The sequence below is a fragment of the Lethenteron reissneri genome, chromosome 24, assembly GCF_015708825.2.
Source record: "Lethenteron reissneri isolate LAM-NWPU_2019-01 chromosome 24, ASM1570882v1, whole genome shotgun sequence".
Lineage (NCBI taxonomy): Eukaryota > Metazoa > Chordata > Hyperoartia > Petromyzontiformes > Petromyzontidae > Lethenteron > Lethenteron reissneri.
In genome coordinates, this window is record NC_083802.1 from 17,056,550 (window position 1) to 17,082,763 (window position 26,214).

A 26,214-nucleotide genomic window follows, 5' to 3' on the forward strand; every position below is an offset into this window, starting at 1 on the left:
AGCTGTAAACACTGGAAAATGATATACTTGTGGAATAAAAAATCCAGAAAAAAATCACTGCCTTTATTAACTCATTTTCAAAGTTCAATGTAAAGAATACAAAGCGGAGAAACATTGGATAGTGTTTTATCATGAACCCACATTAGGTATAACCAATAGAGCATATGGTTAATCAAACAGTATTCAATTACTTGAAAAAAAATAAACCTGATGGCCAGAGCAAGAACACTTACAACTCCTGCATTGTATGTTGTCCAGCTAAACATAACACAATACATATTTAATAATTTCAAATTGTTTCTGGTCAAGTGGTTCCCAGTAAACATGCAACGATGGATCAACTCTGGCATGTGGTTGGAACCGTCGGACCAACGTTGGCCCCGCATTGGTCCAAAGTTAAATCTTCATTGGGTTACCAATAATCTACGTCGCCACCAAATAGAGTTAATGTTTCCATGCCATCAGCACATTGCACATAACAGTGCAAGTAGCTTTCATGAGGAGTTTTTGTTGTTGATCAAGGAACCCACTCACCAGTGGTTGGGTAGACACAGATGCTGCCACAGCTGTGTAAGTGATAAAGAGATGTACCCCCATGTTTGCCAAAATCGGAAAAGTGAAACACATGACAGAGCAAGCACTCCACCAATCACCTGTCAAGATTGTGCTTCTCTGGGGAAATCTACAAACCCAGGACAGATCAATCTTGATTTGAAGCTTTCGTGACTGCAGGAATCCACTCTTTGGTTCTTTCGGTAAAGTCAACACAAGCGCCCGAAACGTCGTGATTTATTTTATGTTATACCTACGTGACTTTACCGAAAGAACCAAAGAGCCAGGACAGATCACTTGATCAATTTCAATTGAAAGGCTGTGTGGGCATCCAAGTAGGAGCATGGGTTTGATTTTTGTTACCATAAAGCATGCAGGCCCAAAAATCACCCTGAAATGTAGTTTAAAGTATCTCTTCTGGACAGATGTACATCCGACGAATCATCATCGATAGTATACTCTTAATCCTAAGCCACAGAGATCAAAAACATGTTAAATGTGGTATGACCAACCATGTTCCAATCGACAGATTCACCATACTCAATAGCTCATTCTGGTAGACCGACACCAATCAGATCACTGCATCAGTAGAATGCAGGGTACCAGTTCAGTAAACATTGTTCCGTTGGTGTGCGCCTTCAAATACAGACCTTGCATTCCATTTTCCTCCCAACAGCCTTCGTAAGCAGAAACCTTATCCTACGTCCGTGGCCAAACATCGCAGGCCAGTGTGCGTCTTAACAAAACAAAATCCAACCTAAAAAAAGGTGGACGCCATCACTTTTGGCGCTTGTAGATTTTGCGAGCGAAGGCCAAAAAGACTTCTTCGGGCAGGCTGCCGGCGTGCTGCTTGATGAGCGCCGTGAGCGTGCGGTAGCTGCAGTCCTCGTACTCGTGGTAAACTCGCTCTAGCTCCAGCGCCGTGTACACGTCCTTGACGCGCGCAATCTTTTCCACGTCGTGACGCCCGTAGTTCTCCTGTGACGTAAGACACGAAAGGCGCGTTGGCGCCGGGAGCGACACAAACCGTTGATAGGTCTTCCTTTGTGTAAACGGTCATGTCCCGGATGGTTTGTAGCTGAACCACTTTGAAAACATGTTAATCAAGTTTAGTTTAATAAGGCATTGCATAACATGCCAAATCAACTATTATGTTGAACTTCTTTCGCACCATACACAGTGAACCGTGCTAATCGGTATTAAAACATTCAATTCTAAAATTATTGTATAAATAAAAGCAATCATTGTGCTTAAACATAGATATCCATATCGTGTGCCCACACTACGTGAGCCTGTACAATGCTACAAAATGTATATTTTGATACGACTTGAGATGATCCTGTGGAGTTGTAATGGAGCACCATCTGGTGGTGGTAAATGGAACAGACAAACTTTACCTCCAAGATAATTCTCTGCTCCGGGCTGGCCTTCTTAAGAGCTTGCACCACCAGCCAGCCACACTTATTATCTTCGATATCGGTACCAATCTTTCCGGTCACCTCTGGATCTCCAAAGCAATCCAGATAATCGTCCTACAGCAGGCACACATGTGTGGTGTCATGAGGGCATGGGAAATGGCATTAGCTAATTTTACACATTCCTGCGGAGGGAGCTGGTGGGAACGTTGGGTTGCTCGGTCAATGGCCAGGGTCAACGGCGTCGTGGTGCATTCCACAAATATGGCAGACTGTGAGGGCGGGCACAAGCCGGCGTGAGTAGGTTAAACGTTGAGTTTTATAAGACCACCACTGGGTGACCAGCCCCTCCCCACCCAGCACCACCCCTCCCACCCCCCACCCAGCCCCACCCTCCCCACCCGGCCCCTCCCCACCCTCCCCACCCCTCCCATTTTTGGATGCACGATGGACAGACACAATAATCCCCTGTGTGCTGGTGTAACCAGGAGGTTCCTACCAGTAAAATGTTATCGCATCTGTTATTATACAAAAGAGAATTCGTTCCATTGTCAAAAAACACAAAAGGTAACATTTAACTTATCTAAAGCTGTGATCAACAAAGCGATTCCGAGAAATAATGGATGTCTGGAAAATCAAATGTAATGTGAACTGCCTTTGGAGTTATGGATTTAACATTTCCCACCCTAACGGTGAATGCTGGGTATGCGAGGCCGTTTATAGACAAGAAGCAGCGGGCTCGGGCAAAGTTTGCTCGGATTGGGAAAGCTCAATTATGAAGAAGTGCTGGTGAAGCACCTGGATTTGAAAGAACTCCCCCATCTCCAGCAGAATCGCTTTAGCATTTTCATGGGCCTCTTCACTCTCAATGCCAGCCTGAAAAAAAAGCCACCACCAATAAGTGGGTTATGTTGAAATTGTACTGATGCGAATGGTAATTTCAAACATCAACAATCTTCCTTTTTTAAATGGTATATGGTGGTATAAATTAACCAAACATACTTACAATGTACATGGCAGCAGCCACAGGCAAATAGAATGAATAAAATGCCGTCTTATATTTCACGATGGCTTTGTATCTGAAAAGGAAATAAAAAAAGAAATTAAGAATGTACCTCTTACGATCTATGAACTGGAAACAAATATTAAATTATTGGCAAAGGATAAAAAATATATATTAATTTTACTTGTCAGTTTCCATTTTATAGCCACCGCCCAATACCTTAAGACACCATACACTTGTTGAAACAAAATTAATTTTGAATTGTTAACCGTGACTGAAACAATTGTTATCGATTTCATTGGTCATATAGTTTCCAACTTGTTTCTAAACCACTGCCCTTAAAAGTCCATACATCTGTCTTAATTATCTGCAACTCGCAATAAACCTTACACTGCAAACATGAAAGCAGGCAAGGCATTTTTGAAAGGTACACCCGCCCCCCCCCCCCCGACTGGTTTTTGTCAGAAACTCAGGAGATTTCCTCAAGCCATCATTGTATAATCAGACCGTGGGTCATACCGCTGTTCTGTGAATATGCTCAGGTCAATTTTGTTTGGCTGTGCCGACATGAGATCCAGCGCTTGCCCCAGCTCAGTCTGGTAAGTTGTCTGAAAAATATAGGAGGGCACATCAAGAGGAAAACAACATAACCATAATTTACTAATTCTCTAAAATGCAATCAGACCAAAAATGATTCCTTTTAACAATGTCCAGAATGTTTTTGGGCTGCACCCATCTCAGGCCTATATAACACCCTACTTCAGCAGCTCTCTTGCTATATGTTTTCACCTGAGGACGATTGCTTGTGTTGCAATCGAAACGTCGTGATTTTTATGTTAATTTTTCTATCTAAGTGACTTTACCGAAAGACCCAAAGAGTATACTTCGAACAAGAACACCTCCTCTATAGCCACAAATAGTAGGAAGATGACAATTTTGTGCAGATACCAGTAATATCGGTTTATGTTGGGGATACCTCCCTATAAGTTGCGACAAACATCAGAAAGACGTAGATCAAAGCAAACAGTTTGCACGCCATAAAAACTAAACCAACACAATGGAGGGTGAAAAATGATGGAAAAAATGGCCAAATGACCTCTAGAGCTCCCTCTAGTGGAGGCCCTTCCACCTGCACAGGCATGACGCGATTATGGAAGGGTCTTCTCTCATTTACAAAGTGATAAATATGAATGCATAAGATGACAGGTCACGTGCAAATGCATGTTTGCCTTTATCATTCAAACGTTAAATAGTATTAGGCCCATTCTCAGCACTGGAACATCTGAGCTACTAGCTCAGAGACAAGGAAGAAGAATACAGATGAACATGGGGTTCATTCCTAAACCTTAAAACAATCTTAAATACCTGAGCCCAGAACGGCAATGACCACCCCCCCTTCCTCCACCCCCCTCCCTACCCAAAGCAAATTCCTGCCCCCTCGCCCCACGCCTGCTCTAATGAGTCCTGTGTGCCTGATACCGTCGATGCACCTGGTAACGCATTCCAGAACGTCAGGATTTTGCAATGCATGATGCGAGGGAGGATGTGGAATTAATTTTATATATATTTTTTAAAGTTAAATGGTGGCTGTTTAAAATGTGGCTTCTTGGCCGGTACCTGCAGAAAGAGCTCCAAAAGGTGGAGGTAGTAGGGCTGCTCTCGACAATATTTTTTCAGCAACCTGTAAATGGTGGCCTCCAGAAGAAAGGAATCGTTGACGGCATCATTGCCTACGTTCTCCTGCCAACACAAAGCACGGTTCAATTAGCTACGCAAATGTATGTTAAACACAAAAGCACCAATGGAGCTCAAGGCAAAACAATAATTTTCTTAAAAGCTATGCTGCTGGCAAACGTATACCTTCTTGTACCAGCACAGCTGTCCTCTTCTTGTCGTCGACTGATCCATCAAGTCATCGGCTACCAAGAAAAATGCCTGGAGCTGCAAGAATGACACCAAGTCGTTAACTTCACACTGCATTTAAAAACACTTTTGCAGTATAAAATCACATACACTGTACGTTTTTCTGAAGAAAAAAAAACGACATTGTGATGTGACCAATTCCTTTTCAATGAATGTTTTCACGTGGGAGGAATCTGTACAGTACGAAAGGGAAAAATTGCACGCATGGACCCACTTGGGCTGTCGTGCCACCTTTTGGCCACTCACAAACCAGCAGTTTTTAGTATTCCACAAGTATCCACCAACCCTCGTCTCCAAATTGCCGTATTGCAGGCGTGCGCCACTGTGCCTGCTCACAGCTGTTGTGTACGGCGGCTTACCAGCTCGACGCACCAGCCCACGACCAGTGCTCGCGTGACATTCTCCTCCGTGTGCTGTGACGTACTGGCCAGCTCACGGAATGAGGCGATCACAGAGAGTCCGCGGTTACGTTTCCCTCCCGGCACGTTGTACTCCAGAACCTGAATTTCAGATTTCACACAGTGACATCCAACAAGCAAATATTCCCCTCCCCCAATGAGCCGAGTATTTCAACCAGGTCACCCAATGCTGCAGCAGTGACAAAAATCACTATTCATACAGTGTATATTTTCACGGTTGTGCTGTAAGGATCTGACGTCGATGTTTCTGGGTTGTTCGGCATGACGTGTTTTATTATTTGACCAGAGCCCAGTAAAAGGCACAGATTATAAAAAGTGTTCCTGGGTTCTGGGAAGGGGAAAGGGTTGGGCTAACTGCTCCACTCACGTAGATACTTGCGAGCGGGAATGTAGGTTTTTATACGATGATGTACGAATTTAAGCTCTACGTGGAGGCAACTTTTTCAGGATATTAAGTCCAGAAAGCTCGAAAAACCGAAGTGAAGACACTTCCCCAGCAAAATGTCGGTGCAACCCGAAAACACATCGGAGAGCTGCAATTCTCCCCCTCCTTAATGCCTCACCTCCTTGAGCCTCTTGATGGCGTCACCAATCTCAGGGTGATCGAGGTCAGCCTGGGTGAGATCAGCTGCAAGCTGCCCAAAGAGCTGGTCAAATGCCTGGGTGTCCGCCTTGGCCTGTTGCTTCTTGTCATTGCTCATGGTTGCTGGGTATGGGTCGCAAATGCTGCTCCAAAATCTGAAACTGAGCACGCATGCACACACACTTATTCCAATTTCCCTAGGGGCTAATTACACGGCTATTCTCTCCTCTTAACAAAGGTCATCGCCTGAAAAGGTAAGGTATTACTTGTTCATTACAGGTGAGTTGAAAAACGATGTTTCCATCGCAGCCAATCGCTCCTCTCCACTGGTCCCCAATCCAACACCCAAACATAAACACTATGCTCACCATTTTCAAGATCCTACATGGACTCTATCCGACCTTTGTCCCACCTCTCATTTTCACTTCCCTTCTAAGCACTCCACACTCCAGTAACAAAGGTCACTCAATCTCATTTCCTGCCTTGATTGAGTTGGATGGCACTTCATTCTCACAGCCACCTGTGCTATTTAACTTCCTGCCACTAATCAAACCCAGGCTCGGGACTTTCCATTTTAGCCTCTTTTATATGCCAAGAGGTACAGGTGCATTTAGATGCTGTACAAATGCCAATTATGTTGGTTGCGTATTCCAGACAATGATGGCCCAAATAAAGTCCAGATTTAGGAACATCCCCTGTCTGCACACAAATGCGGTTTGAGACGAGGTCTTGAGTCTTGAGTTGAACAGGGGGCAGGCAGAAGAACGGACAGACTTGTGGAGGAAGGGTGTTCGAGGTCTATGGGAAGTGGCCAATAAGAACGAGTTACATTTATTGTACAGATTTATAAACTGGGTTATTAAATAAGCCATGATCAATCCAGTGCTGGGTGAAATCCTGCACAAGCCTACCGCTATCTCGCACGATCATGTGACGTAATAATCTAACCAGAAACTGCACACGAGTTGATTCAAGTAATTGCTTAATAAAATTACGTAAAAAATGTGTATCCAAATACTGTAACAGGGCGGATGTGGACACAAGGCTGCAATGGACTGGAATAGTACGTGGAAAGAAAATGACAATGAAACTTCAAGCAAAAATATACAACTTCTTGGTTCTTTCGGTAAAGTCACGTAGAAGGGAAGTAATAAAATAATAAAAATAAAACAATAAAATAATTATGTGAGAATTATTTAATTGTTTTCTTTTATTGTTTTCTTTTTATTATTTTATTACTTCCCTTCTACGTGACTTTACCGAAAGAACCAAGAAGATGAATCCCTGCAGTCACGAAAGCTTTAAATCGAAAGATAAACAAATCGGTGATATAATTTGAACACGAGACGTTGGCAGTGGCGCACAAGCACAAATAACCAACACCACAACCCATACCAACAACACTGCGTTGTTGTGCAATGTATAAGCGGTGACGTTTCGGGCAAGGACCCTTATTAATAGCACTCACATTGATGTGTTAAAGGCAGTGTTATTGACGGATGTGTGGAGATTTTTAGTTTTACGGAGCAGAAAGCTGGGCAGGAAGAGAAAATGCTTGAAAGAGCAGAACTGTGAACGAGAGCTAACAAGGCAATTGAGGACGATCCCAAACACAATTGGGGAGGCAAAAGTATCGTCCACAAAGCGAGCAGAGCCAAGAGTGAGCCTGCAACCGGGCATATGCTGAGGGAATGGTCATGAACGGAGTCGTTTAAAACGACAGCAGGAAGACGAAAGAAAGGCGAAGAGGAGATGGATAACATCTATAGACAACGCAAATGGGGGGGGGGGGGGGGGGAGCGGATGAGAGTTGCTGGGTCGACCACAAGCGACGCCTCAACCACGGCGGGGAGACCCGGTGGCGGCCGACTCTATTATAGCAACGTGGCAAACAGCGGCCGCAAATAACAATATATAATGAACCGCATATCCCAGTCACGAATCTATCCATCTCTACCCACTCACCTGGCCGGTCGCGACTCCGCTTTGAGCAGCCGCGGCAGTGGCAGCAGTCGCAGCAGCAGCTGATCGTGACACGTGCGGCGTGCGAGTGACGTCACGCGGGGGCCTGGCCTCGCCAGCTCCCCATTGGACGAGGCGCTCGCGCCACGGAACCGCTCGAGCAGCCTCCGCCAATGGGAGGCGCGCGCGAGACCCATGCGCGGCCTGGCGCGAGCAGCGGTGGTGGGGGGGGGCGTGGCTTCGCTCTCTGTCACCTCCCCCCCACTACAGCCCCCTCACAACCCCCTCCCCTCGGGCCCCCCCCCTCCCCTCGGCCCCACCTCGCTTCGCTCGCCTCCGCGGGCGTGACGTCACTTCATCGCTTCGAACGATTGCGTCATCGAGCCTGTCGAATAAATGTTCACGCCATAATTCGGTCACTTTTGTTGTGTTATTATTGTTTGGCCAGGTTGCTTCTGCTAAATAAGTTAATAAGCTCCGTGGGGCTTTAACTGGTAAGATTAAAACAAAGTTTTAGTTGTGTGTCTTTTTGAAAGTGATTTGTCTAACTTTCGTATGCTTTTTTACTCCGATCCTATGTTTGTATTGTTTGTCGTAACGTTCTGACCCGCCCCTACTGGACATCTGTGAAGAGCTTTGTAGCTCATCGGATTCCTTCAGCATCAACACATTCCTGCGGAGGGAGCTGGTAGGAACGTTGGGTTGCTCGGTCAATGGCCAGGGTCAACGGCGGCGTGGTGTATTCCGCAAATATGCCCGACTGTGAGGGCGGGCACAAGCCGGCGTGAGTAGGTTAAACGTTGAGTTTTATAAGGGCACCACGGGGTGACCAGCCCCTCCCCACCCAGCCCCACCCCTCCCACCCAGCCCCTCCCCACCCAGCCCCACCATCCCCTCCCCACCCAGTCCCACCCCTCCCACCCAGCCCCTCCCCACCCAGCCCCACCATCCACTCCCCACCCAGTCCCACCCCTCCCACCCAGCCCCTCCCCACCATCCCCTCCCCACCCAGCTCTTCCCCACCCTGCCCCTCCCCACCCAGCCCCTCCCTGCACGACGGACACAATAATCCCCTGTGGGCTGGTGTCACCAGGAGGTTCCTGCCAGTAATATTCTGATACAATGACGTCACAAAGCGCATTAAACGCCAGTGACGTCATAACGCGGAAGGCCTTCCCACTTCACACGGCCAGACTTGTTTGTCGACACACAACGCAGCGGTTATATTTGTCGCCCGTAAAAGGTAAAAAAAAAACCGACCATTACGCGAGGAGAAATGGCTTTGTACGTACCTATTGCACGAGGAGGCGATTCATTTGTCGGGCTCGCGATTTAACTTTAAACACCGGCGGAGTTTCGCGAGAGCCATAGGACGATTTGAGGCGGTTCACATTGTCGGACGCATGCGCGTCACATGAGCGCGTGACGTCATCGTGCTAAATGGTGAGATGACGTCACAGCGGGTGACAGCTGGTCGTGACATTGATTTGTGAATTGTGCGATGTATAACAACAAAATAGCTCCTCAAAAGATTATTAAACCACATCATTACATATTTAATTATGCTGCTGCTGCGTTGGCAGGTTGTGCACGAGCACAACAAAAAAACAATATCGGCTGGCCGAAAAAGGCAAACTACACACATAGGCGATGTTTCGGGCAATGGCCCTTAAATAGCACTTGCAAATGAAACATAAACAACGTAAAAAGTTTACGTTCTTTCGGTAAAGGTCCCTACATGATCCAATGCAATACAGAGCACTCTTGAAACGCAAATAAACCGCATGGCCCGCTCAGTCATCCCAGTCACACATTGCGTGGCTCCAAGAGCCCCCCCCCCCCCTTCATCCCATCCAGCAGTGGATAAGATCAAAGGGCTGCACGTGTTCATTTACCACGTCGGAGCAATGGGGCTGAGATTAAGCAGTGGGGGAGGGAAGCGATAGCCACTTGCACTCGGCGAGCGAGCCCCAATTGTTCGCAGTAACGAAGAGGCTGTGAAGATGTAAAATATTTCGATTTAAAGATTTCGTGACTACAGGGATTAATATTCTCGGTTATTTCGGTAAAGTCACGTAGAAGGGAAAAAAAATAAATTTTAAAAATAAAACAATACAATTCTCACGATGTTTCGATTGCAACACAAGCAATCATCGTAAGGTGTGAGAAAATAACAAAAATAAAACAATATAATTATCACGACGTTTAGATTGCAACACTGGCAATCATCATCAGGTGTGAGAATTGTTTTTATTTTTTTCCCTTCTACGTGACTTTACCGAAAGAACCAAGAAGATGTAAAATATGTCAACGATTTTCCATTCGTTGTCAACTCGCAGTCACCACCTGATTCAGTCGGAGATTATTTGTGTGGTGTGCATGTTATCATCTATGGTGCATGGCTACAATTTTTGTAATTAACTAATTACGGCGCAGCACGTGGATTTTTCTTTAACGAAGACAGATTAATGGATGTAAATGTCGATACCGGCAATATATTTTTTATAATATTAAATTAACATGTGTATTTAGTAACATATTTGATTAACATACAAGCTGCAGTAAAGGTGAACAACCATGCGTTTAAAGTATTTGGCTGCTATACATTTCCACACGTCGTTTAACCATCATGTGGCCAGATCGCGTCTGAAAAAGAGCGATATAACTAAGTGGGCCTTACCTGGTCACATAAAAAACGTAAAAAAAATGTTTAAATGTCTCGCCACATAAAAATACAACTTACACATATCATCGGCTCAACAGCGTGGGAGTTAATAATTTTAGCAGTATTGATTCAATGCAAGCAAACCGTGCACCGATTTCAACAGTGTCAGCAAGTCGGGATTGCTTGAGTCAATGATAGTGAAATATCTGATTTTATCGACAAGGACCGCCGATTTTTTTTTTAAATACGGGTCCAAATATGAAGCTGAGTTATATCATAAATATCAAAACAAATACATTAATTTGCGTCATGGAAAATGTATATGTAGATGGTACTGTGCTCACATTTGCCCCTATAGTAAGTTCTTTCCCCTGGGACGACAGAAACCACCCCCAATATATCACATGACCACAACGGACACGTCGAATGAGTTGCCAATATGCCAGACCGGTTTTTATCTGAACCAACTTGCACCCCACATTAGTTATCTTATCAACCTTGTTTCCTTCTTCTTCACTTCGTAAATGTATGCGGAAAATCCCTTGAGCTGGAACAGAACCGGCCCTAGACCTTTGGGGGCCCTAAGCAAAATTTGGTTGGAGGCCCCTTTGATGTATGATTTTTTTCACCCACTAGCTAGTAGTGACTCTAGGGGGCCCTTTGCTGGCCACGGGGCCCTTTGCAATTGCAAGGGTCGCTTAGTGGCTGGGCCGGCTCTGAGCTGGAATATCTCGTTTGCAAGGGTGTCCACCGTACAAATGCATGTATGTTGACACCAAGAGAAAATAAAAGTGAATGTTGACATTTGTCACGTCAACTAAACTCGTACTACGATACCGTATGATTATTGCATTACATGTGTAGTGACGTATATTGAGTCACTATGGCGTTGCGCCAGCTACTGAGTGAAGAGTGTAACTGTGCATCTTAGAGCCCCTCTCTGTCACCAGAGTACGTATGGCATATGTGACAGTCTCGGTGAACCCAAGAGGGCACGTGACCTGCAGAGGATAAGGGCGGGGGCCAGAAGGGGACCAAAGGGATAGGTGATGTAAGGTCCCAGAACCTTCTGGGAAGATCCCGAAGGGGGCGTGGCCGAGGGTGGAGCGAGGCCACGCTCAGGAGGATAAAGGGGCAGTCCTGGGAGCGTTCTCGGCTGTCTTCTGGAATCAAACCGCCGTGCGACAGTCTTTGGTCTGCTTCGGTCGTCATATTTGACATCGTGGGTCAGGCAGTACTTTACTGACCTGACCCGTTTCTATAGTGACCTTGTTGAGGTCTAGCTCTGTGGTAGATTACCACATAGTTATCCCGAGTGTTTATGTAGTTTATGTAGTTACCCTGTTGGGGTGTATAATAAACGTGTTGCCTCAAAGTTTCAAGTGTCTGCCTCCGTGGGACCCACTACATGTGTAGTGACTTACTTGGAGACGCAAATTCTTGGAGGCAGTTCTTTTATTTAGCCGAGCACTATTTGCACAATACACGCCCTACGCTGGTACACACTCTTATCCCCCTTGTTTATACACAACTCTACGTAAGTTACTAGCCTATACACAACACTAGCCATCTGACACTGACGGCGCTGAACCGAGACAGCCAACTACCGTCTAGCAGCGCTATATCAGGTGAAGACGACAGCGACGAAGGCGACGAGACGACAGCGACAATGGCGACGATCTTCAACAGCAACAACGGGGATCCCACTCCAAACAACAGCCCTGAGCTCCCCTCCCGGGACCCCTCTTATACTGTCAGCGTGGCCTGGCTCCACCCCAGCCACGCCCCCCTTCTGGAACCGACTAGCGGGCTCTCGACGTGTCCCTTCCATAAACTTTCCCCCACATCACTCTCTGGTCTATCACGTGACCTGCTGTCAGTCAGGGCTGCTGCAAGCTGAAGGTCCCCTTCCCTGCCAGCAGCCAGCGCTATGCTGCTACGTGACCGATTCTATGTCACTACATATGTTTGCACTTGACGCATGTGTTGTTGCGTTTAAAGGGTACTGTAGAATATTGCAAATATAAATCTCGTAAATCTATTAATCAACGGCCACCTCCGTCCAATGAATATGAATGAAATGTGAAATTTACACCACTGGCTGAGATACGAGCCCTGTCAAAAACTTTTTTTGCTTGAAAATTGCGTATTTTTTACAGGAAGTTAAACAGGAACAGATATATTTTTGGCATTTTAGAACAAGTTATTGATAATCTTGGTACACTTTTAATAAACACGAAGACATTTGCAGAAACCTGACTGCGAATCTCCACATTTGTTTCTCAACACTCTACTGTAATAGTTATCGTATACGGTACATAAAATACACTTTCATAAACGTGTATTTGCAGGTAAAGCCACGGATGAAAAATAATGAGTACTCAAATTGTTATTTAAATAGGCAATTAAATGTCAAAACCAATCATTGCATCAGAAATGTCGGAATATAAAAAAAGCAGCAGTGAGGTGCTTGAGGAAGCATTCTCAGCTGCTCAGCTGCTGAACAAAAGCGACAATGGACAGGCGAGCTTGCTGCGGGTGTTTAATCGGTAAACAAGTAGCTTTCTAGAGCCTCTTGGTTTAAAAAAAAGTCACGGAAATTGCTGGACGCCGATTGGCTCCAAATTTAATAAGGTAAAACCAGAGTATAAAGAGAAGGCAGTGTATTAAGCTCGTCCTCTGCCTTTATTCTCCAAACCCTTGGCTCTATGCACTCTGTGCAGCAAGTGCAAAACAGCAGTGGCAGACAGGGAGTTCACGTCGCCTATATTCTGAGTCTTTTAAATGTTATCCACACGTCAGCATTAACATCTGCAATTACCCATGCTCTTTTGCTCCGGTGAACAACTGGGTAAGTCTGAATCTTTGTTGCCACATACACAAGTGTGATTTGTGCTTTTGTTCCAGTTTGACTGGGCACATTTCCAGTATTCCACGTTTCCTTCTTGTATTTTGGATGCAATTAAATACTGTATACAATAAATCAATGTAGTATTGTGCATCTACACTGTTATGCGTGATTACAAATTAACTAAAATCGTCAACTACGATGTATCCACTGCTGGATGAAGGTCTCTCCAACCCGTTGCCATTTCTCGTTCTTGCGATGTAACCACTGATGTTTTTCATTTTTTAACCTGACCCACATTTAACAACTGGCTAGGGGAGCTTGTTATTTGTGCATGCATTCTATTAAAAAAGGCTGATAAAACGAAGCTTAAAGAATTTGATATATCAAAAGCATTTTATTAAATGCATCACCCAACCACATAAGCTGGGTTGAGGGTAGGTATTTTAGACTGAATATCAACAAATACCATTATTCTTTTGATTCGGTGGAATTTAATGCATTCATTCAAGCTCTCACAAATCTAGGCCGAAATAATATAAATAGGGAAAACAACTACGACAAAAATGGATCGGCGACACAAGAATTTGTTACACAAAATGGCAATAATACATATGAAAATACATATACCTAATACAATAATACGCCAGTCAGCCAAGGAGGTACACTTTCACCAAAGTGGTTCATAGCTTTATTAGATTATTTGAAAGTTGAATTGGAGAAATAAATGCGTACATGTATACGATATAACAATCTCATGATTTACTCCTGACATGTCCAAAGAACAAAAAAAAATCTGATTTTTATTTTTATTTTTATTCAGTCAGCACCGTCAGTATATTTGTATAGCGCTTCAATTACGCTTTCAGAAAGGGTGATTTTTTTGAAGATTAAAGCCACATGGCCTGGGTAGGAATAGCGAAATGGGGTTTTCAAGGCACTTTCTTCATCTTGTAGTGCTCCTTCGGCAGGCTCCTGAGCCGTTCAGCTGCCTGTGAAAGATGCAGTAAGGGTGGACGTGTGTCAATAAGACTTGAAAGTATAAAAGGCTTCCACAAGCCACTTGCATGTATGGTCTTTTATGTCAATGGCCATTCATCAGAGATCTTGACATAACTGTATTTCTTGAAAGAGTATATTAAAAATATTGTAGGAGGATAAAAAGATAAACATATTTCACCAATTTTGGATTTTTAAGCCAATTTGGACAATTCGCATTGTTCATATTATTTTTTAACTAAAAGCAATTTTTGCTCATGATCATGAATGCAATTATATTTTCAGCCTGCGTCAAAGCGATATTGTATTGCAAACAATAAATATTAAGTTTCATGCCAAATTTCATCTACAAATAATTGTAATGCTTGACTTGAAGAATAATCGTTCTAATGTGTCTTGTGCATTCGGTGGCACACATACCTGCTCAGGAGTGAGATCTCTCTGTGCCTGAGCCAGCATTTCGTATCCAACCATGAACTTGCGGATGGAGGCAGAACGCAGTAGGGGAGGGTAGTAGTGCGCGTGCAATTGCCAGTGGTCGCAGTTGCCCTCAGTCAGCCACTCTCCCGTCGGTGCCCCTGTCACCACGGGTTTGAAAACATATATTCGTCAACCTAAGATGTTGGGTTTGTTACCTGACATACAATAATTCCTACCTGTTTAGATACACTCTATCTGTTTTTTCAATTAACATTTGAATATTTGGCCATTAAAAGAAGACCAATAGGATCAATGTAGCATTGTATCTTCAATGATGATGCAAGACAGTTGTACATACACATGACGCTGTCCCTAATTCACCACTTGTAAGGGTAACACAAGGCCAGAATAACTATTTTATTAGCTCTGTATTGACTCAGAATTTCAATTGTAAACTGAAATGTTTGTTAAAAAGCGTGCTGCTTTGTAAATGCATACGTTCAAATACAGTAAAACTATCTCACCATGCCATCCCATTGAGTACGGGAAGGAAATCTCAAAGAGGTTGTCATACTTCGTCAAAAGCCGCTTCATGATATCTGCCAAACCTTATAGGGACAAGCAGAAACATCATCAGCCAGGGCGTAGATAAAATTGCTTGAATGAAGTGGCATAGGACATTTGTGTCAATGGTGCATGCGCCAAGCCTTACTGTCCCTCTCCGATGCGGTGAGGTCGGTTAAACGCTGGACGTGTCTGCGCGGTAGCAGCAGAGTCTGGAAGGGCCACGTGGCCCAGTATGGCACCACTGCCAGCCAGTCTGAGTTCTCCACCACCACACGCTCCTGTGATGATCCACAGTATTAATAGCTGCAAGGTCGGACCGCTTGTGTGCTATAATAGAGGTTTTTGGGTTAGATCGCGTAAATATATAAATGTCGTTAAAACCCGCCACCACCCGACACAGCCAACTAGTAAGTGTTGTCACGTAAACAGAACGTGCCAATTCGTCACTAGTACAGCACACCGGTGTGTTGGAGAGCCAAACCACAACATTTACAACCTGAGTGACGTTTCGCCAGTATTTACAACTAGCTTCATTAGGCGAAACGTCGTACTCAGTTTGTAAATGTTGTGGCTTGGCTCTCCAACACACCGGTGTGCTGTACTAGTGACGAATTGGCACGTTCTGTTTACGTGACAACCCTTACTAGTTGGCTGTGTCAGGTGGTGGCGGGTTTTAACGACACATTTATATATTTACGCGATCTAACCCAAAAACCTCTATTATGGATATTGGTCATGAAAGCCTACGTGTTAAACTCTTGTGTGCTTATAGCATGAAGGAATATGATTGAGTATTTTACTAAAGGGGAGGTTGGCTGTTGGGTGTGGTTGTGTGTTTTCAATCCTGATCTTCATTCAGCAATACCTATGTGTGTCATGGTATTCTCATAAGACTCTAAAAACCAACACGTGTTCTCAAGCCCCAACAAGCATTTGTTTAACTAGATGTGTGTTTCAAAGAACATTCCAACTTTTCCTGTCCACCCTGGATCTATTTGATCCTAAACATGTAATGTTTTAAACCTGTCAAAAAGAAGCGTTCTTTGAACACTTACAACACAGAGCTGTTCCTACCTTCTTCTCGGCCTCCATCTGTGCATACTGTAGGAGCATTGGAACTCCGTTGGTATTGTAGTAGTCTTTCTGAGTCCTGTCTGCTATACGTGCCTCATTGGGCAGAAAGGAGCTCGCCCACACCTGCACACCACAGGTTCACTGCAAATTAAGGTATTCGTATCAAAATATTACACATGCCAAAAACTGTTTGGTGACAATTTTAGTGATGCTGATCAACAGCCAGTATCAATAACAAGCAAACATTAATATTAGTCATGCCAGGAATAGGGCCAGAATAATTAAATGTAATTATAATGTACATATTCTTGGTTCTTTCGGTAAAGTCACACCTGATGATGATTGCTTGTGTTGCAATCGAAACGTCGTGAGAATTTTATTGTTTTATTTTTATTATTTTATTATTTCCCTTCTACAGTGACTTTACCGAAATAACCAAGAATATGAATCCCTGCAGTCACGAAAGCTTTATTTCGAAATATAATGTATATATTAATGTGATACATTGATAATCATGAATTTATTAGCAAATTAAATAGCAATGTTTGATACCTGACAATGAGGGTGAGGGTTGGAGCATCCCATTACAGCTCCTTTGTTTTCAAAAATCTACAAAAGAAACAAACATTTTACGTTGCTGTTTCTTGAACTAAATTGACAAAGTTGCATTTTATTTTAACATAGTAGAGTCTGGAAGGGCCACGTGGCAGTGCTTACCTGTACCCACTGAAATTGCGATCCAAGTTCTGTAACGATGTCTGCCCACTTGTCAATCACTGCGCGGATCTCAGGAACGGACATCAGTGGCAATGTGATATCAGACCACGGGTGGAAGCACATAACCTTACTGTGGAGTTCATTCAGAAGAAATATCACCAATGTTAATTAGTGATCAGTGGCAATTATGGCATTGAGACAGCACGCAGCAGCATGCATCATCCGATGCCAACCCCTCGGGTCCCTCCTTGAAAAGTCCCCAAAGTAAGCTTCTTTCATATCCCCAAGTCTCTATATTAACGGTCGATCTGATAAACCCTCAGCCTCACTTTCCACCCATGAGGAACTTGAGCACAGAGAATCTGGTGGGCAGGGTCAACCGAGAGGAACCAAGCCACATGCCCAACGTTTATTTGTGGAGTTTTATTCAACATTAAAACAAACATGATGAGACCAAGCATCTCAGCCACACCATGTCTGACAAAGACACAAGCTGGATCTCACATAGACGGCCAGAGATGGGTGTATAGAGTATGACATGACATACAAAATACTTCGTCTAAAAGAAGGCAAGCAAACAATCTCCTAGTTTGTCTTAGTAGTATTTTAAAACACAAAATTCCAGGGCTAATGTTGTATATTGAACTTCTGTCGCACCGTACGTTGTGGTGAAATTTACAAGTCTTACCAATTGCCTCTGGCAGCCTCTGTCCTAAACAGTGGGTGCTCACTTGGGCCTGTGGAACACAAGGTGTGGTGCAAGTATTAATGGATGTGTCTGCAATATAACATACAAAATGCCGTGCTTAAAATGCTTGATCCTTACCTGGGCTCGGAGCATCAGGCTGCAAGGCTGGGAAATCATTATCAAACGTGAAAGTGCCTTCATATTCAGGGTTTACCTGTGAGAAAGCAATAATAAAAGCGCACACTTTAAACAAGGCAACTTACACCCATATACATGCCAGTGGACTATCAATGAGGGATGGTGAACTGTGATGTGTTTGCGAACTGAAAAACTCATGTGGGTCTGCTTCAGACCAGTGGTAGTGATTAAACTGCTGGATGAGGGCCTGTCCATGCCGTGTTAGTAGCGGGGGTTATATGAACATACATAACACCATTATGGTCAGTGTGGGTTAGTGGGGGGAGCACAGCAGTTTTAGCAATGAGGTACAGCACATTGAATTTTTCCTCTACACTGCCCTCTGCTGCCCACAACGAAGCACTAAAACGAGACAAAATGACAACATACTCTTTGGTTCTTTCGGTAAAGTAACGTAGGTGAAAATAAAAATAAGAAATAATAAAATATAACATAAAATAACTAAATATTTAGTTATTTTTATTTTATTGCAGTCACGAAAACTTCAAATCTAGAAAATGACAACACTGAATTGCAATTAGAGGTTAACCTATGCGACGGCAACAAAAAAGTTCAAACTCTGCAAAGCCGCGTTTCCATTGGGGCAAGTGTGGGGATAAGCGAAGTGCATCCAGGTGTACTGGGCCCAGGTAGATCACCTGTCCGAGAGCACGGATGGCGCCCGGGCAGAGCGGGTTCGCCGGGTCCCTGCGTGGCACCTCGCTCTCTGCCACCTGCTCTACCTGACCCTGCCACGGCCGCAGCATGCGGTGCGCGGACACCAACACCCACTCGTCCCGCAGCGGGTTGTAGCGGATATGCTGGTGCTCTGTTGCATGCGCACACACACAGGCACATGGAAGATCACGAAGTAGTGTTGGCGAGCACCTATTACGCGAGGCAATTTTGCTTGACAGAGTTAGTGTGGTCAGCACCACACCCGGCTGTCTTTGTCTTGCCAGATGTTATTCAAGGCTGAATAACATCTTATTCAAGGCTGAATAACATCTTATTCAAGGCTGAATAACATCTAGGAAGGGGTCAGCAGAGTGGCAGATTCCACTTTCCACCGATGTTGTGCTTTACAAGAAATCAAACCGTTGCTAGGATTGAGGTGTAGACTTATTGAACCACCGGCTCCACACACATGTATACCATGTATTGAGGTAAATCAAAACGTGTACAGTATATTTATATAAATCCCCATTGAGACTAAGGACAATGCAGCATTCTGTATTTGAGATGTTAGACCAATTATTTTTTGAGAACCCTTTTTGCATAGTTACAGCAACTCGTGTTCTCTATATCGTAGCTCTTTGCAGTAAGGCGAATTGCAATGTTAATCATTGAGCCTCCTACCATGTTGATCGGTTATGTGGATCGTATAAGAAGTATTTACGGGCGTGCAAGGTCACGTGATGTCTTTGTGCTGTCACGCGGAAAGGTCATTCAAAAGAGCTTCTCAGATCATTGAATTCAACTTTATGGCGCATAATGTCCGTGATGCAGTCATTCTTAGTCTGTTGATGGTCGGCGATGCGGCTATCGACTCATCTCGACGAGCTGTACACGATGCACCACCACTACGGTGCGTACGAGCGTTCAGGGTTTCGGCGCAATCGTCCTCGATGCGTTTCGACATCGCGGAGTGGCACCGATTTCGGATTGATTGGTACCCCAGTCGCGGAGTTGAGTACACCCCCTGGACAAAAATAGTGTCGCTTAAATAAGATATTAAATTGCCTCGGTGATTTTATATTATTATTGGTTACCCCGAGGTACCGCCATAAGGATCAATCATACGTTCACACATTACACAGCAATATAAGTTCACGCCCCATGAAACGACGTCGACAGTCAATTGCAATCGTTTACGCACCTAAATACTGTCGTAAGCAATGCAATTCTAAGTTAATTAAAAACATTGGTATTCGTCTTAGAGGAGTTGCAGTACCATAAAACTGTATTGCATGCCGAAATTAACTTTGCTCCCAATAAAATAACAGCCAAGTTGCAGCCTCGCCTTCTTGTTTAGGATTGGTCATTCAAAGTACAGTATTAAAATCTACGAACTCTATCTCGTCTAATCAATGGTGTTGATAAGTTCAAGTTCATTTATTAGGTGTAGCCCTGTGAGTCATTCGGCTCTTGAATCGGGTGCACCCGCAACAAACAAAAAACATGAACAAGAAAACATCTTAAAGTGAATATGTGACTAAGTGAAAACAGAAAATCCAAGAAAAGACAGCAAAATATTGCAGAAAAAACACCGTACACCAACGCTGTGTGCAAAAATCCTGGTGGGATGCAAGTCAAACAACAACAACAACCACAAGACAACTTATATTAAGGCCATCAGTCTTACTCCGTACTACAACAAACAAACATGGCTAAACGAATAAACTTTTCAAAATCACCAAAATAAAGCCATGAAAGCAATGAAACAGTGATCATAGGAACTGTGACGGAATTTTCACAATAAATTACATAAACAACATGTACTACCAAAACCCTGCAGCCCTAGCTGGCTGCATGAGTCACTCCACAACAGCAGGAGCATCAATCAAAGTATTATAATTATAACACCCCACTCACACATGTTTCTTATGCTAGATCCCCAAGCTATTGTTAAGTCTACCAGCCGGTGTCTAAGATAGCCTATCGCAGCTGTCGACTTACATCAATAACATGCTAATGACATGTTTGTTTTAATCAATTACAGCACGCGAATAAGACTCAAATCGAGTAGGAAGTGCAGCCAACATAGCGGTCCAGTGCAGTGTCACTTACGAGTGCCGTAACCTTACCGCAGGGGTCAAATTGGTTACTTGAAGCTGCTTCGGCCATCTGAGAACTAAAGCAAAGCACCGAATATTCGAAATGAAAATTAAAAAGGATAAAAAAAAAAACCCTTTTAACGGCGAGTGTGGAATAGTCGTCCCGTAAACGGCGCAGTGAAAGCGGCACGTGCTCACCGCTGCCACCCGGAACGCCCGCACGGACTTCCGGGATGGCGTCTCATTGGTCGGTCGAGTTCGCGGGGCGGTGGGTGGGGGGGGTGGCGGTGGGGGCGGTGGGGGCGGTGGGTGGGGGGTGGCGCTGGGGGCGGTGGGTAGGGGCGGTAGGGGGATGGTAGTGGGGGCGGTAGGTGGAGGGGTGGCGGTGGGGGCGGTGGGGGCGGTGGGTGGGGGGTGGCGGTGAGGGCGGTGGGGGCGGTGGGTGGGGGGTGGCGGTGAGGGCGGTGGGGGCGGTGGCGGTGGGTGGGGGGGTGGAGCTGGGGGCGGTGGGTGGAGGGGTGGCGGTGGGTGGGGGTTGGCGGTGGGGGCGGTGGGTGGGGGTTGGCAGTGGGTGGGGGGGCGGTGGGCGCGGTGGGGGCGGTGGGTGGGGGTTGGCGGTGGGGGCGGTGGGTGGGGGGGCCGACACTCGAACTCCAATGACAGCCGACGACGGTCACGTGGGCGGGCGGAGCGGATTGTTTACGGAAGTGAAGTTCGCCGTTGCCCCTGGCAACGCGGAAGCGTTCGGCGTCGCACCGGAAGCTGAAAGCGCGTGCGCGGCGGCTGCTCGCTGCTTTATTCTCTTATTTTATTATATTTTTATTGCTGCGGTGGTGGTGGGGGGGTTGTTATTCTTTGACAACCCATATGTTGTTTTACTACAGCGATACATTATCATCGTTTTTGCGGCTGTGCGCTTGCAACCGTACTGATGTCGCCGGTCGGTATTATTTTTGCTTTCTTCTACCGGGTGAGGCGTTGAATGCGAGCGGCCGTGTTGCATTTTTTCCCTGCTCGGCGGCCGCGGGACTGCGTCGGGGAAGATGAATCAAAATAAGATGAGGGCTCGCGTGGTGCCCAGCACGGTACGTGGGGGACGACGCAACCGAGACACAACGGGACACCACAACAGCGGGAGGCAATCACAATAGTGCAGCGGTGACAAAGGCAACGACAGATTTGCTAGAGACGACAGCATAAGGGGCAGCACAAGGCGACACGTCACGTTGGTGACCCCAGGTTACTCGTGCAAATTGGACTATCTCCCCCCCCGTTTGTTGAGTTATCGCTCAATTAAACAAGTAAAATTGGGCATACACGATGAACTAATGGGATACAACACAATGCAGCAGCACAAAACGATACGAAGTGACACAAAGCAACATTAGACACCAGGCTGTACAGCATGAGGCAGCGCATGGTAACACAATGCAGTACCAAATTACATAACACTGCAACAACACACGCCGACACAAGGTAACATTCGTTCAGGCAACATAGGAAGCAACGTAAGGCAATACTGCACGATAAAACAGAACAGCGCTTCAAGGCGACACGAGGCAAGAAGACTTGGCAACAAGATGAGGCAACTTAAGCAAAGAGCGCTGGTCAACACACGGGGACAAACTCTAGGCTATTCAACGTAATGAACACAAGGCAGTGAGTGCAACATGAGGACACAACAAGGCGACACAGCACAAAGAGACACATGACCCAACGTTGGGCTACACGACAACGGCAACATGAGATGCCGTTGCGTTCAGACGTCGTGTGCTGTACATCCACACATGTCACACTAGGAGGCGAATAACAACACCGGGGCAACACAACTTCGAGCAATACTCGGCGACAGAGCACAACATTAACAAGACGATATTGTACAGCGTCTGTACACATCCATCCATCACTTCGACCAATTCTATTCTCGCGCATGAGTTTAAATGCCAATGTCGAGGTGTGCTGGTAGCCACGACGAGAGAGAGATGCTTCAGGAGAGAGTTCGTGTAGTTTTGGTATTTCTCCGACGAATGAGCGCAAACTCCAGTGGCTCGCTATTTGGTCGAAATTTTGGGTTGCATGGCCGCAGTCAACACAGATGCTAGTTATGGTTATGGCGAGGGGACATTGATGAGGTCTTGGTTGACGGATAGCTTGTTGTTGGCAATAAAACGTGTCAACTCTATTGCAGTTTGCATATGCCTGCGAGTATTTGGTGGCATAATTCTCGCTAAGAACAAGCAAAGTAGCCGGGGGTTTGCTGTCAGTTTCGGCGTTTCGGTTATGGTGTACATTGCCTTGTTGAATTGTTCATCAAGCATCTTCTTGGTTTTTTCGGTAAAGTCACGTAGAAGGGAAGTAATAAAATAATAAAAATAAAACATAATGTTTTATTTTAAAAATAAACATGTTTTTTTCGGTAAAGTCACGTAGAAGGGAAGTAATAAAATAATAAAAATAAAACATGTTTGATTTTTAAAAATAAACATTGTTTTATTTAATAAAACATTATGTTTTATTTTTATTCTTTTATTACTTCCCTTCTACGTGACTTTACCGAAAAAACCAAGAAGATGAATCCCTGCAGTCACGAAAGCTTTAAATCGAAATGTTCATCAAGCAGTTTAGTTTTACGAGCTTTTGCTTGCGGTAGTTTAACTCAACGCGCTGGTGAGTTGTTTTGGGGATCGCTTATTTTGGTGAGCTTATCCATCGGTGCCTTTGAGCAGGACAGAATGTGGGCAACTACTGCCATCCAAGTTTTTTTTGGTCATGTTGTCCTCTTATTCTTGGTTCTTTCAGTAAAGTCACGTATAGAAAATAAAAAGTAAAACATATTTTTGCTTTTAATTAATACAAATATTTAAAAAATATATTAAATTTTATTATTTTTATTTTCTATCTACGTGACTTTACCGAAAGAACCAAGAATATGAATTCCTGCAGTCACGACAGTTTTAAGTCAAAATTTGTCGTCCTCTGTTGTGTTTGAGGCACCTCGGTTCCGGAGGAGCTTGCCCCACGCAGTCCGGCTGAAATGAATGAAGTGCAAGTCTGCAGTGACGTCTTCCCAACGTTTTGTTCGTGTAGAATTCACTGACTCCCCCATGAGTGTTGTGGGTGTCCCTTATCTTGGTCACCAGTTCGGACCTTGTACAATCAGGGCATTGGTCATGTGCAGTGGTCGGCGCAGTATAGCTTGACATTCGTGTTACAATATATTACTTAAATACGGTACACTCTAATCCACTGCTGGATGAGAGGTTCCCCACGTCGTTGCCAGTTCTGCGAGGGGGTTATTTGAGCATATTTCATCACGCTGCCCAGTGTGGGATGGTGAAGGAGGGGGGCATAAATGTGGGAAGCAGTCTTACATCTTTTTTACGCAAATACGTTGTCACTTCGTTAACACCGCTACCTGATTTGTGTCGTCTTGAGCCACACGTGCGTCGCTGACTGCATCATCCGCCCTTTATCAGCCTTCCCGTCCACCTCACCTGTAAATCGCCCTCGACTCATGTTTCGACATTCGTCGTACCTTTCGGGAACGCGTCCCCCATGTAAACCAGGGGGATACGTTCCCTGCACTTCCCTCTGCTGCCTCGCCAAGATTTGCAGTCTGTACCCTATAACACACGCATTCCAGGTAATTTCGTCTTCTGCGTTGTTTGAAAAAAAGCTACATACCACTGCGTTAATACGTTGCGTGCGTATCAATGCTGCCACTGTTGTGATGCTAGAGTATTCTTTGACGGATTTATTTGTTGACACTTTATAAAGCCAATTTTTACAGCATTGCACACACCACTTCTGTATACACAAGCAGTGCCCAAAGTAAATGTGACATTTATGCCATGTTGGCTGACGTTACAATGACAGCTGCCGCGGGCAAAGTTGCTCATGTTGAGCATTCAACATGAGCAGTTGAGACAATAGTATTCTCTGTAGTGCAGGAGCATTGCTTTATCTCCTCCACACCCCCTCCCCCCCCAACAAACACTATCCTGTCGACTGTAAACGGTGGAAGAAACAATCGATGTAGGAGCTGTACCGGCTTGTGGCCATGTGGCCAAAACAGTAGGGATGTCCTCAAAACGAGGATCTGAGTTGGCAGGTCTAGGCTCTGCAATCCACAAGTTGTGTTTGCTTAGAGCATTTATGGTGATAACATTTTCATCAGCATAATAATGATAAATTATGTAGCCTATAGTCAAGGCCCCCCACCCCATCCACGATGTATCAGTAATGTGGGTTGCTTGAACATATTTCACTACAAAGCCCAAGAGGCCCAAAAGGTGTATGAAGGAATTTCTTTAGCCTCACATTTTGACATGTATGTATGTTGAACTTCTTTCACACCGTACGTAGCCAATCGTGCTCATCGGACGTGCTGGGGAGCGACAACAAACTAAATGCAAAACGCAGTTCTAAAAAAATGAGTTTTCAATCAAGATTTAAAAGTGCATAGCTCCAGTGGCTTTGTAATATTGGAAGGAAGAGTATTCCAGATGGCCGCCAAAGTGCATCTGAAATAGTGAAATGCAGTGACCGTCATTGTTCTATGGTTCGCTAAAAGCTGTTGCGAGGATGACCAGAGTTTGCATGATGGGTTATGCTCCATGATGAGATCAGCAAGGTCGTGTGGTTCATTTGCGGCAAGCACTTTGTGTGTAATGAGTGCGACCTTATGTATTTGTTTGGCAACTGGAAGCCAATGCAGCTCAGCAAACACTGGATGGACATGGTCGGACATTTTAAAAAATGGATACACTGTACTGGTGACTTCAAACAATGGTGAATAAAAACAAATGGTCGTTGAAATATTTTATTTGAAAGGGCCACACTTTTGCTTATGTAAGGTATTTGGCAACAAAATAAACAGCCTGGCCGTTAGGCATTTAGTTGCCAGAGAAAATGGAACGGATTGTAAGTTTTCCCTGGACACCTTGGCTTGTAAATGTATTCCACATTGGCATGCATTTGTTTGAAACTCAAGCTCCATTGCATTCTCCAGCCAGCTTGAAAATTGACCGTACTATAGTTTCATCACCACATTCATCAGATGCACATTGTAGCACATAACCATTTTTTTGGATATCTATCTGCCCCAAGAGTATGTGTAGCTCTATAGAATTGTACCAACTTGTAGATGTTTGATTTTGCAACGCTTAACAATGTTGTGTTATCTCTAGGTGAACATCTATGGCCTACAGATAATACCCAAGACCCTGATTAGTGACAGGCTGTCTTCTCCAAGTAAACAGCAGGTATGTTCACTTCAATGCAGTGCTGTTCAATTTTGAAACATTATAGACATGCATGTTACTGAATACATCTGCAAGTAGTGTTTTCTGTAATTACAGAAACTCTTATGATAATAAAAAACACTCTTTATACGCCTACATTGAGACTTAGGCGTAACATATAA

At 44.7% G+C, this 26,214-nt stretch overlaps 3 protein-coding genes across 7 annotated transcripts in view; 1 reads left to right on the forward strand and 2 right to left on the reverse strand.

Moving 5' to 3' along the window:
• Positions 1–42: 42 nt before the first annotated feature.
• FDPS (farnesyl diphosphate synthase) lies at positions 43–8,128 on the reverse strand. Its single transcript, XM_061558506.1, has 10 exons — positions 7,861–8,128; positions 5,876–6,056; positions 5,253–5,393; positions 4,831–4,911; positions 4,588–4,710; positions 3,490–3,578; positions 2,974–3,046; positions 2,766–2,843; positions 1,950–2,084; positions 43–1,530 (listed from the first exon to the last, which is right to left on the reverse strand). The coding sequence occupies exons 1-10, from the start codon at positions 8,052–8,054 to the stop codon at positions 1,330–1,332; spliced, it is 1,296 nt and encodes a 431-aa protein (XP_061414490.1). The 5' UTR covers positions 8,055–8,128; the 3' UTR covers positions 43–1,329.
• A 5,905-nt stretch (positions 8,129–14,033) lies between these two features.
• Positions 14,034–21,075, reverse strand: GALT (galactose-1-phosphate uridylyltransferase). 3 transcript variants are annotated; one of them, XM_061558510.1, is made up of 11 exons: positions 20,988–21,075; positions 18,672–18,841; positions 17,974–18,049; positions 17,836–17,884; positions 17,148–17,277; positions 16,983–17,039; positions 16,431–16,553; positions 15,502–15,634; positions 15,314–15,397; positions 14,790–14,947; positions 14,034–14,362 (listed from the first exon to the last, which is right to left on the reverse strand). In XM_061558510.1, the coding sequence occupies exons 2-11, from the start codon at positions 18,777–18,779 to the stop codon at positions 14,303–14,305; spliced, it is 978 nt and encodes a 325-aa protein (XP_061414494.1). In that variant the 5' UTR covers positions 18,780–18,841; positions 20,988–21,075; the 3' UTR covers positions 14,034–14,302. The 3 variants fall into 3 exon arrangements, with proteins under 3 accessions (XP_061414494.1, XP_061414492.1, XP_061414493.1); XM_061558508.1 differs by having other exon boundaries at positions 20,820–21,024; XM_061558509.1 differs by having other exon boundaries at positions 20,803–21,024.
• A 424-nt stretch (positions 21,076–21,499) lies between these two features.
• The window catches only part of LRRC49 (leucine rich repeat containing 49), a 63,087-nt gene continuing 58,372 nt past the window's right edge, over positions 21,500–26,214 (forward strand). Inside the window, exons 1-2 of one of the 3 annotated variants that reach the window (XM_061558512.1) lie at positions 21,500–21,874; positions 25,979–26,053. In XM_061558512.1, coding sequence (XP_061414496.1) covers positions 21,833–21,874; positions 25,979–26,053 — 117 coding nt within the window. In that variant the 5' untranslated portion in view covers positions 21,500–21,832. The remainder of the gene's footprint in view (positions 21,875–25,978; positions 26,054–26,214) is intronic. The other 2 variants (XM_061558511.1, XM_061558513.1) reach the window with 2 other exon arrangements.

Bases quoted from the DNA above. Each gene is read 5' to 3' on its own strand.
- FDPS (XM_061558506.1), bottom strand. From the start codon at position 8,054: ATGGGTCTCGCGCGCGCCTCCCATTGGCGGAGGCTGCTCGAGCGGTTC. The intron at 4,711-4,830 runs GTATACGTTTGC...TTGTGTTGGCAG, and splicing joins AGCTGTGCTGGTACAAGAAG to GAGAACGTAGGCAATGATGC. The intron at 2,844-2,973 runs GTAAGTATGTTT...CTTTTTTTTCAG, and splicing joins TGGCTGCTGCCATGTACATT to GCTGGCATTGAGAGTGAAGA.
- GALT (XM_061558508.1), bottom strand. From the start codon at position 20,859: ATGGCCGAAGCAGCTTCAAGTAACCAATTTGACCCCTGCG. The intron at 15,398-15,501 runs GTAAGGCTTGGC...TGTCCCTATAAG, and splicing joins CACCGCATCGGAGAGGGACA to GTTTGGCAGATATCATGAAG. The intron at 14,948-15,313 runs GTGAGATAGTTT...CCGTGGTGACAG, and splicing joins GTACTCAATGGGATGGCATG to GGGCACCGACGGGAGAGTGG.